Source organism: Urtica dioica, chromosome 2 (genome assembly GCF_054948205.1).
Source record: "Urtica dioica subsp. dioica isolate 48M chromosome 2, U.dioica_male_clone48M_v1_H2, whole genome shotgun sequence".
Taxonomy (NCBI): Eukaryota; Viridiplantae; Streptophyta; class Magnoliopsida; order Rosales; family Urticaceae; genus Urtica; species Urtica dioica.
This window is the reverse complement of record NC_142757.1, coordinates 49,373,348-49,383,805: the sequence shown is the minus strand read 5'-3', so window position 1 is coordinate 49,383,805 and position 10,458 is coordinate 49,373,348. Positions and strand designations below refer to the sequence as shown.

Below are 10,458 nucleotides of genomic sequence, written 5' to 3'. Positions count from 1 at the left end.
CTCCTTTTAGCTGTCCCCACATAAATTTTATAAAATATATTCACAATCACAATTAATTCAGAAATAAATGAAGATAAGATCCATCGGCTCACAGTAACTGATGAGTTTTCTCGAACATGTATTTTATATTATTTTTTTTATACGAAATTTAAGCTCTTTAGAAAATTGTATCAATCTACGACTTGAAATAGTTACATTTAATAATTTTTATTATTTAAGTTTTTAATTCCACTTTGCACGATCTAGAATTGATTTTTTTTTTTTACTTTTTTTTTTACTTGAAGGGGTAAATAAAAATATAAAACAAATAGCTCGAACAAGGAGCTGTAAAATCATTAGGAAAGATGAAAATAACTAAATCATTCCATTTGTGTGAGTATATATAAAGCATTTACTAAATGTCGGTTTAAGTTGAGTGGACGAACTGCGTCGAAGCCAAAATTACGTAATTCACATTATCAGTATATTATTGAATTTTGTTTGTATTCGTTTTCTTAATAACAAAGATATATTTTGGATAGACCTTTTGGATTTCCATTTTTTATATTATTATTATTAGTATTTTGAACGTTTTTGCCTTATTTTATTAAACGTCCTATCATTCTTTCTTCGTTACACGCCAAAAGCAAATCGTCGATCTGATTTTGTATGTGGAAGAAAATACCAGAGCTTTCTTCGATCGAAATCATCTCTCTCGCGATCGTTTATTTCTAGGGTTCGATTTCGCAATCGTCGCGATCCTAGGGTTTCGTTTCCGCCGGATTGTTCGAGGCGAAACTCGGTGCCATTGACTGAGATTCGATTTGGTTTTCTTCTTCATTTGTGACGATGAGGGAAAAGCTAGGGCTTTTCGCGTGCATTTTGGCTCTTCTCTGTGGTTCGTGCCTATGTAGGTTCGTTGTTGAGAAGAACAGCTTGAAAGTGACTTCTCCGGGCTCGATGAAAGGCGTCTACGAGTGTGCGATCGGGAATTTTGGGGTTCCTCAGTACGGAGGGACTTTGGTCGGGACTGTTATTTATCCCAAGAGCAATCAGAAAGCGTGTAAGAGCTTCGAAGATTTCGGTGTTTCTTTCAAAACGAAGCCCGGAGGGTTACCGTATTTTGTACTTGTCGATCGTGGAGGTTAGCTAAATCTTTTTCTGTCTTTCTTTTTTTATTCTATTTTTTAAACTACTATTTGTATTTTGATTTGTTCAGTCTGAGTTGTTGGATCTTCAATTTCATGTGGATGGGGTTGATTTTTTAACACCTAACTTGTTTAGAAAAAACATTTGTGCTAACACGTCGATAGAAATCCAAGAATGTAATGAATTTTGTAACTTTATTACTTTTGAAAATCATTTGTGCTAACACGTCGATAGAAATCCAAGAATGTAATGAAGTTTGTAACTTTATTACTTTTGAAAATCACGGGATTTGAAAACCGATATTTTGCACGACGCAGTATCTAATTAGCGTGTTTTGAATGATGATTGTTTTTATTGATATTAACTATTAAATTAAGTGAACCTGTTTGACACTTTTGATAGCTGGTACAATTTTGAGGATCATAATTATGGAATCTGTCATCGGTAATGTTGGACATCTCGTTTGATTTTGTGGCGTTTGCAATTTAACATCAATGGAAGATATCAAGTTCTGAATTTGGATGCTAATCTATCGCTGTTTTGTCAGATTGTTTCTTCACCTTGAAGGCATGGAACGCACAGAATGGTGGTGCGGCAGCAATTCTAGTTTCGGATGACAAGGTTGAACCATTGATCACGATGGACAATCCCGAAGAAGATCACGCAAGTGCAGAGTATCTGCAAAATATCACGATCCCTTCGGCCCTTATTAGCAAATCTTTGGGAGATAGCATAAAAAAATCTCTATCTAGTGGGGAGATGGTGAACATAAATCTTGACTGGACCGAAGCTCTTCCACACCCAGATGAGCGCGTTGAGTACGAGCTGTGGACGAATAGCAATGATGAGTGTGGGCCCAAATGTGATACCCAGATTGACTTTGTCAAGAACTTCAAAGGAGCGGCTCAAATACTTGAGCGGAAAGGATACACTATGTTCACGCCACACTACATAACTTGGTACTGCCCGGAAGCTTTTCTGTTGAGCAAACAGTGCAAATCCCAATGCATTAACCATGGGCGCTATTGCGCTCCTGACCCAGAGCAAGACTTCAACAAAGGTTACGATGGGAAGGACGTGGTGCTTCAGAATCTCTATCAAGCTTGCTTCTACAAGGTGGCCAAGGAAAGTGGAAAGCCGTGGCTTTGGTGGGACTATGTGACTGACTTTGCGGTCCGCTGCCCAATGAAAGATAAGAAGTACACAACAGATTGTGCCCATGATGTCATGAAAACCCTTGGTAGGTGATTATAAAAACATTGTATTCACGCGCCAATTTTATTTATTTATTTGCTATATCTATGTCCTCATTAATTTTCTTGCGTAGAACAAGGCTGTCATATTGTTAACCATTTAAGCTATAATTTGTTTTGTTACAAGGCTGACACGATTACCTTAGTGTTTTAGCACCAAAACAACTCTACATGATTCAGCTTTAATTTGTTTTGTTTCAAGGCTGACACGATTACCTTAGTGTTTTAGCACCAAAACAACTCTACATGATTCAGCTTTAATTTGTTTTGTTACAAGGCTGACACGATTACCTTAGTGTTTTAGCACCAAAACAACTCTACATGATTCAGCTTCATCACATTTATACAAATTTATTAAGTAGCTTTTTTTTTTTTAATTATATCTATGCCCTCATTTGCGTAGAACAAGGCTATCATATTGTTAAGCTATAATTTGTTTTGCTAAAACAATTACTTTAGTGCTTTAGCACCAAAACAACTCCTACACGATTCAGCTTTATCACACTTGTACAAAAATCTCATGTAGCATTTTAATTTCTCTCTCATATATTTTTGCTTGTTTTTTTCGAAGGTGTTGATCACACTAAGATACTAGATTGTGTTGGAGACCCCGCCGCAGATGAGGACAATTTGGTTCTGAAAGCTGAGCAAGATTCACAGGTTGGATTCGTGTAATATGCACGTATATGATTGGCCAAAAAAAGAACCCGGATTCGGTATTTTGTTTGTATATGTTGCATCTGTTACATGTTCTATGATTCTTGTTTCAGATAGGCAAGGGTTCCCGTGGAGATGTCACCATATTGCCAACTCTTGTGATAAACGAAAGACAATATAGAGGTTTGTAAAATGTGGCAAGACATTTTTACTTGCATACCTGCTTGTGCATACCATTCTAATGCAGATGTTTAACCTAAAATCAGGGAAGTTGGATAAAGGAGCAGTTCTCAAGGCCATCTGTTCAGGTTTCCAAGAGACAACTGAACCCTCAATTTGTTTGACCGAAGGTACCATATATTCTTTTCTGCTTTATAGAAAAAAGATGTGGATATCTCTCCTGTGAATTTTGAGAAAATCGAAACAACCAAAGCGCACCTCTTTTCTTTTTCAATTTACCCAGCCCTCATAGTTCTTCCTGGTCATATTTTCTTGATATAGCTTCCCATATTCATATATCCATAGTCGGTGGTTAATTTACTTTATAGAATTTTAAATGCTTGTCTATGTGCTATATATATATCATGCAGATATTGAAACAAATGAGTGTTTGGAAAACAATGGTGGCTGCTGGCAGGATAAGGCTTCTAACGTCACCGCATGCAGGGTATCTTTCTTGACTGACTTTGATCGGTCATTACCTGCAAGATTTTCCAGTCACATTATTTTTTTCTTGTATGAATCTATTTTGTTCGTTCTTCTGATCTTATCCGATCATTCTCTTTTTACAGGATACTTTCAGGGGCAGAGTTTGTGAATGCCCTACTGTGCAGGGTGTAAAGTTTACTGGTGATGGTTATACTCACTGTCATGGTAAGAGTTGTTTAGCTATGGTCTATATAGTCTTAATTTCATAAGGCTTTTGACTGCTAGAAGATTCGGGTCCACCAATCACTCCTTTAAAGCAGTGGCTTATAGACTTTATCTATTTTAAACTTGCTATCAAAACCTGACTGTGGTAGTGTCTTAAAACTAACATATTACGCGAATTAGAAAAAAGTTGTGTTATGACTTTCAATTTTCCGGTTGATTGGTTCTGAAAGACTTCTTTTTTTTTTCGGTTATGACTTTCAATTTTCCGGTTGATTGGTTTTGAAAGACTTCTTTTTTTTTCGGTTACTTTTTCCCTCAACAGCCTCAGGACCTTTACGCTGTGCTCTCAACAATGGAGGCTGCTGGAAGAAAACCCAAGGCGGGAAAACTTTCTCTGCTTGTGTTGTAAGTTGTTTTATTTTCTTCAGCTCCGTAACCAAATTTGTCACTGTGCAACAACAGCGAAAAGTAATGGTAGACTTGCTTGGTTGGTCTAAAACTACTCTTTATATAACGTTCAGGATGATCATTCAAAAGATTGCAAGTGCCCACCAGGATTTAAGGGTGATGGAGTCAATAACTGTGAAGGTACTTTCTGCAATCATAGTAGTTTGAATCCATTCAGCTAATAACTATGCTAGTCACTGGTTCCAATAAACCGATGCAATTCGCTTATGAATATCATGTGTATCAGATGTGGACGAGTGTAAGGAAAAGCTAGCGTGCCAATGCCCGGATTGCAAGTGCAAGAACACTTGGGGCAGTTATGACTGCACTTGCTCCGGTAACTCGATTTATATGAAGGAACACGACACCTGTCTTGGTGAGTTTCTCTATTTAAACCCTATCTCTCACTCTTTATGGAAGAAAAAATGAGAAGCCAAAAAAAAAAATCATAATTTATTTACATTGTATACGTATAATCGTGTATCGCTTTTTTTTTTTTTTTTTTTTTTTTCTTTCTCCTTTCTCTCAGTCAGCTGATAATCTATGTTTATTGTGTGTAAAACAAAATTAAAAAAATAATTAAAATAGCCTCAGTTGAGAGCTCTGTACGAGTTGGTGCGAGTGGCTTTATGGTACTTATCGTGTGCTTAGCTGCTGTGGGAGTCGCAGGGTACGCTGTTTACAAGTACAGAATCCGGGTATGTTTACTCTTCTCTTGCCTTACTAAAAGAAAAGAAGAAAAAGAATATACAGTTATTCACTGTTTTCTCAAGCTTTTTTTGGTTTTTGTTTTGTGGGCAGCGATACATGGATTCAGAGATACGAGCAATTATGGCACAATACATGCCCTTGGACAACCAAGCCGAAATCCCGACCCATGTTTCCCATGGAAATATTTAGGTCCGTTATCCCCGGAAAAACCTAATAAGACCAGATCAGACCAGAACGAATTTCTACATTACCTTTTTCTCATCTTGTCCACCCACGGTTTGTTTGTAATTTCGTTAGTGAGTGTATGTAACTGTGGCGTTGTGGCTGATTAGCAGCTCTTTTTTTTTTCCCTTTTTTCAACGATATTTTATTATCTTGTTTATTGTAATTGCTAAATTATGCTCTGCCTATGTAGCTCTGGTTGCACATAAAATAAACTCAAATAGCTGTGGTGCTTTTTCCACGCTATGGAAAGAGAGAGCATAGAACATTCCCGGCTTTATAAAGTTTGGTCTCTCATCTTGCTTGCATTTCAGTGATTTTTCACAAGGACTGTGGTTTCTTTTTTCTTTTTTAATTTGAAAAGGACTTTGGTTTTAAGTTTCAACTTCATCTATATATCGGATCAATTTTAGTACCATATATCGAAGTTTACTTGTAAACCGTTTATGACAAACAACTTCAGTTTGCCCAAAAAAAAACATGACTTAATTTGAGCGACTATCACGTCCAATTTCTCTAAAAAACGAAGCCTGACTTTCACTAATAATGCTAAATGATGACGGCTAGTAAACGCCAATTCGTATGGCATTAGTCTCAAAAGGACTATCACTTGTACTTTTACTTCATAAATTTCTTATTTCTTGATATTTAAAATTCATAAAAACAAAAACTTGATATGTTTCTTAACCATCGTTTCAAAGAGCTATAAAGCCAAGGAAAATATGCCATACATTCTCATTCTTGCATATATACCAAGAAACACATCCGCGGAGACACAACCAAAATATTTCGACTACTTAACAGCACAAGAATTGAAAAGAACTCAAATATCAAAACAAAAGATTCTGTAGAGAGTTATCGAACCAATGCTTCGAGCTCGAAAGCTTCAAAGGTACGGCAATAGAGAACAAACTCTCTCCAACCCTGAATTGTTCGAGAAAGTGGTTATTTTCAGTTGCTTCACAAAACAAAAACAAACAAAAAAATGCTACGTATCAACAACGGCTCAAGTGATCTCTATGATAACATTCAGAAGTATTACTACACAGCAAAAAAAAAATTATAATTAGTAGAGAGGTACTAAAGCTACTCGTAATAATACTACTACCTCGTGGATCGCACTAACTTTCTTCCGTTTTCCCATGGTGTGACCCGTGGTCCCGTTTCCCGTCTTGTGCGATCCTGTAGATGAAGAACGCTGCTACAGTTCCACTGCACAAGAAGAGCAATACATTATTGCACAAATCCCAGGAAATGTTTAGTTGTTGAGTAAAAACAGAAAATATAATAACCTGAGGACTGTTGTTAAAAGCCCAATGATGGATGATCTCTGCAAAGAGAACACAGGCACACACAGAGGAATATTAGAAGCCTGAAAGGTCCGTTGATGATTATCTGATAAGCATGAAAAGGAAAGAAAAAAAACACAGATTTTTTACCTGTGCTAGCAAGCCTATATCCCTCAGGAAAAGTACAGAGGCTATAGCTGCAAGTTATCGTGAAAGAAAAATGTAAACCTGAGCTCTATCGTAATCACCACACAACAAAATGAATTAACGAAGGACTAACCCGCTTGGCCTTTCAGGGGTAAAGTGGATTTCTCTCCTCGCTTGTGTGCTTTCAAACTCGAGATACTTAAAGCCAGAAGAGCCCCACCGAGAATCACACCGAATCTGAGGGAAGCGGTGTTTCCCGTTGCCATGAAGGACAGAAAGCCACCAACAGAGAGAAGTAGACCTGCAAGCATTGCTGAGACGTTAAAAAATTTGAGGGAAAATCGTAAAAAAATAGGGTCTTTCAGCCGATTAAAATGAATGGATTTGCTAATTAGTCAAGATTAGTCTAAAATAAGTTAAATAGCCGAAATGGGTAATTATCATGTTTCGATAATTTTTTTGACCCTTCGATTAAATTTTTTGAAAATATAATTTGTTTGAAAAAATTAAAAATAAAAACCAATCCGTGTCAAAACAATTTTCGAGAACGTAAATTTGGCTATTTTGCTGAAAACTTGAAATTTTTGCTATGATGGTAATCAATTAGTTTCAAATGACTATTTTGTATAATTTTTTCAAATAACAAATAAACAAATCAAAGTATGTGGTAGCATCGAAGAAAATATACACGACAAGCTTATCCAAACAAACTGTATGGTAGTCGATACACATACCGTATGGAATACCGACGCGGAAGTCATGAATTTTCGAAACATCTGACAAATCATCATTTGAAATTGTGAATGTTTCCACGATTTCCTTGACCTCCGGAGAATTCTCTGCAGCAGTGGAGAGATATTCTTTTCCTTCTTCGCTGAGTTCCTTTGTTATCGCGCTCAAATCGCGGCCAGCTTTATCGGCCTGGATTTTCAAGTCCTCGGAAGTTTCTTTAAGGATGATCAGTGCTTTTTTTGAGTATATCTCGTACGCCTCTTGGGATACACTTTGAATCTTCAAGGCCTGTTCTTTAAAAGACTCCAAGGCCTCTTTCCACGCTTCGTGAGACTCTTCACTTCCCAATTTGTGATTATCCTTTTCCTTCTCTACTTCCATGTCTGAATGCTTCTAGAAATCAAAAACACCAACAAGATGAGTATTACAGGTTGATCGTTTCCCTTATCAACATCTTGTCTATGGCCTTCTTAATCATCAGATTTTTTTTCTCAATTCACTTACATTCTACGAATAATGTCCTTTGATCTAAGGAAACAATGACACTCTGTCACATCGATAGATGAAGAATCCAAGTAAATCAGTTCTAAGATAACTTTACTCAAACCAATATAAATAACCGAAAAAACTGAACATTCACAAGACTTTCATTAAATAACTGTCATGCATTGTGAAAAAGCCCAATTAGATATCCCTAAGCTCACCTCGTCTATACCACCTAAAACAAACTTCATACAGAATACCAGAATCACAATGAAAAAAAAATCATTTTCATCCAAACCTCGAACAACATTGCTCAACACGTTTCAATATCACCACAAGAATGAAGAAACTGAACACACTCATTTCCATGCGAAACACTGAAAATCACCCGGGCTATAAACCCTAAATTTCCTTGCAAACAAAAAAAAAATTAATCTCACCGATTCCTCATTCGAAGCAGCCAGAACGACCACCGATCTCCCTCGCCGGAGAGAGAGCCCTCTCGCCGCCGGCGAAGTTACCAGAGCACAGCCGCGACGCCAGATAAGCGGGTCAAACCGAATAGAGTGCGGAGAGGCCCGAAGTGCCATCATCGCTACCACCTTCTTCGCCGACCTAGAATTAGGGTTAGGGTTTAAGAGCGAAAACGATTCCAATGTCACGGCCATTTTTGTGTTTTGTGTTTTGTGTTTGGTGTGTTTAGTTTACAGAGTAAAAATTAAATGATTTTGAGATAGAGAGGACAATGATATGAAAAGATATTTTCAGATACATTTATATCTTGTATGAATTGAATATATATAGTGAATATAGTGAATACATTTATATTTTAAGATACAATATATTTTGCGTTTCAAAAAAAAAAGATACAATATATTTTATGTTTTTATAGGTTTTCTTCTTTTTATTTTCTGGTGTCCGAAAATACGTGCCACGCTTCTCTTAAGACACGTCACCAACAGTGCTGTGTAGTGGGCCCACTGAATCTCCTAAAAGTGTCGGATGATCTTATAGGCCTTTTGGATGATCCAACGGTCTGGATTGCATCTAGACTTCCAACCTGGTTAATATGCTCAAATTATTTTTACAAGTTAGTACTATGCTCAAATTAACTCCCTGTATTCTTTATGTAAATTTTACGATGATATATGTATATCATATATCTAACGCTAAATCGTACAAGGATCTCAGTTATTTTTTTTTAGGTAAATGTAGAATTTTCTAATATTTGTGAAACGCCATACCATATCCTTACTATGTAGGAAAAAAATTTCGAAATAGAGAATTTATTTGGTACATTTATTAAAAATTAACATTCGTAGAAGGTTACGAATTTAGACGAAATTTGGCATCGAGTAAAGTGAGGTAAATTTTATGAGAAATTGCCCTATTTGCCACTAATTTTATAACATTTTTCAACTTTCCACCAAAACACAAATTTGGTCCAAAATACCACCGAGATGTCAACATTGTTGACATTTATGTCAACAATGTTGACATCTCATAGTGAAGGGAAAAAATAGATGTCAATATTGTTGACATAGATGGTGGTATTTTGGGACAAATTAGTGTTTTGGTGGAAAGTGAGAAAATATTATGAAATTGGTGGCAAATTGGACAATTTCTCAAATTATATATATATATTAAAAAAAACAGATAGAAAGAAAAAAAAAAGAAAAAAAAAAGGATGGATTGGACCAAGGAAAGCTAGCCATTTAGTCAATAAAAGATATTAAAAAAAAAAAAAAAAAAAAAAAAAAAAAAAAAAAAACAGCACGAAAGGAATTGAATCTCATATGTTTCTATTCTTTAATATTTCAAAGCAAAGTACCAAAATCAAAACTTGTACATTTTTCTTTCTCAATTGCCTAAAGGTGGATTGGATTATGTTTATGCGCAAGCAAAGTGTTAACGCCGTTTTTGGGTCAACACTTAGAACCGTCCGTGGTTCGGTCTAGGGCCGGACCCTATGACCGCACGTAGGTTGGGTGTGGTGAAATCTTCTCGTCTCGTAGTCTTTGCCTTGTCGGAAAGAGGTTTCCGGTTTCCCGTCACTCTGTGATTAGTTCACCTTCGTGTTCGTCGAGTTCGTCGGGTTCTTCGGATTCGTCGAGTTCTTCGCGTTCTTCGTGTTCGACGAGTCCTTCGAGTCCGTCGTGTTCTTCGGGTTCTTCACGATCTTCGGGTTCTTCGCGTTCTTCGGGTTCAACGAGTCCTTCTAGTCCGTCGTGTTCTTCGGGTTCTTCACGATCTTCGGGTTCTTCGCGTTCTTCGCCTGAAAAGACAAGAAACGTGAACTAGAGGGACGCGGAGGGGTTTCCCCTGGCGCGTGCTCCGACGCTCAACATTAGTCGAGGCGGGGGGCATATCTCGTCTCGAGTGTCGAGAGGGGAAAATATAGTGAGTCGGGAATGAAACAGAGATTTTCTAAGTCGAGAAAGACTTACCTTGAGAGTGGATGAAGAGGGGGTATTTATAGTTTTTCATATTGGAGTTTGAGTTGGTTTTGGAGGCAA

General features: G+C 37.0%; 2 protein-coding genes across 7 annotated transcripts; one reads left to right on the top strand and one right to left on the bottom strand.

The window, feature by feature from the left end:
* Positions 1 to 575: 575 nt before the first annotated feature.
* On the top strand, positions 576 to 5,599 carry LOC149405259 (vacuolar-sorting receptor 1-like). Its single transcript, XM_089606996.1, has 12 exons — positions 576 to 1,123; positions 1,676 to 2,368; positions 2,953 to 3,041; positions 3,152 to 3,221; positions 3,305 to 3,388; positions 3,629 to 3,705; positions 3,830 to 3,911; positions 4,234 to 4,316; positions 4,433 to 4,499; positions 4,606 to 4,734; positions 4,947 to 5,056; positions 5,160 to 5,599. The coding sequence occupies exons 1-12, from the start codon at positions 829 to 831 to the stop codon at positions 5,256 to 5,258; spliced, it is 1,878 nt and encodes a 625-aa protein (XP_089463122.1). The 5' UTR covers positions 576 to 828; the 3' UTR covers positions 5,259 to 5,599.
* A 413-nt stretch (positions 5,600 to 6,012) lies between these two features.
* Positions 6,013 to 8,734, bottom strand: LOC149405258 (Transmembrane proteins 14C). 6 transcript variants are annotated; one of them, XM_089606998.1, is made up of 7 exons: positions 8,383 to 8,734; positions 7,462 to 7,852; positions 6,861 to 7,028; positions 6,731 to 6,777; positions 6,584 to 6,621; positions 6,397 to 6,503; positions 6,013 to 6,249 (listed from the first exon to the last, which is right to left on the bottom strand). In XM_089606998.1, the coding sequence occupies exons 1-6, from the start codon at positions 8,608 to 8,610 to the stop codon at positions 6,413 to 6,415; spliced, it is 963 nt and encodes a 320-aa protein (XP_089463124.1). In that variant the 5' UTR covers positions 8,611 to 8,734; the 3' UTR covers positions 6,013 to 6,249; positions 6,397 to 6,412. The 6 variants fall into 6 exon arrangements, with proteins under 6 accessions (XP_089463124.1, XP_089463126.1, XP_089463128.1 ...); XM_089607000.1 differs by having other exon boundaries at positions 6,013 to 6,215; XM_089607002.1 differs by having other exon boundaries at positions 6,013 to 6,332; positions 6,400 to 6,503.
* Between the last annotated feature and the right edge of the window lie 1,724 nt (positions 8,735 to 10,458).

What these genes read in the sequence shown, in the direction of transcription:
- LOC149405258 (XM_089606998.1), bottom strand. Translation starts at nt 8,610, where the DNA reads ATGGCCGTGACATTGGAATCGTTTTCGCTCTTAAACCCTAACCCTAAT. An exon ending in CCGCGTCGGTATTCCATACG is followed by an intron (nt 7,029 to 7,461) that starts GTATGTGTATCG and finishes CAATGCTTGCAG; the next exon opens with GTCTACTTCTCTCTGTTGGT. An exon ending in ATATAGGCTTGCTAGCACAG is followed by an intron (nt 6,622 to 6,730) that starts GTAAAAAATCTG and finishes TTCTCTTTGCAG; the next exon opens with AGATCATCCATCATTGGGCT.
- LOC149405259 (XM_089606996.1), top strand. Translation starts at nt 829, where the DNA reads ATGAGGGAAAAGCTAGGGCTTTTCGCGTGCATTTTGGCTCTTCTCTGT. An exon ending in CTCAATTTGTTTGACCGAAG is followed by an intron (nt 3,389 to 3,628) that starts GTACCATATATT and finishes TATATCATGCAG; the next exon opens with ATATTGAAACAAATGAGTGT. An exon ending in GGAACACGACACCTGTCTTG is followed by an intron (nt 4,735 to 4,946) that starts GTGAGTTTCTCT and finishes TAATTAAAATAG; the next exon opens with CCTCAGTTGAGAGCTCTGTA.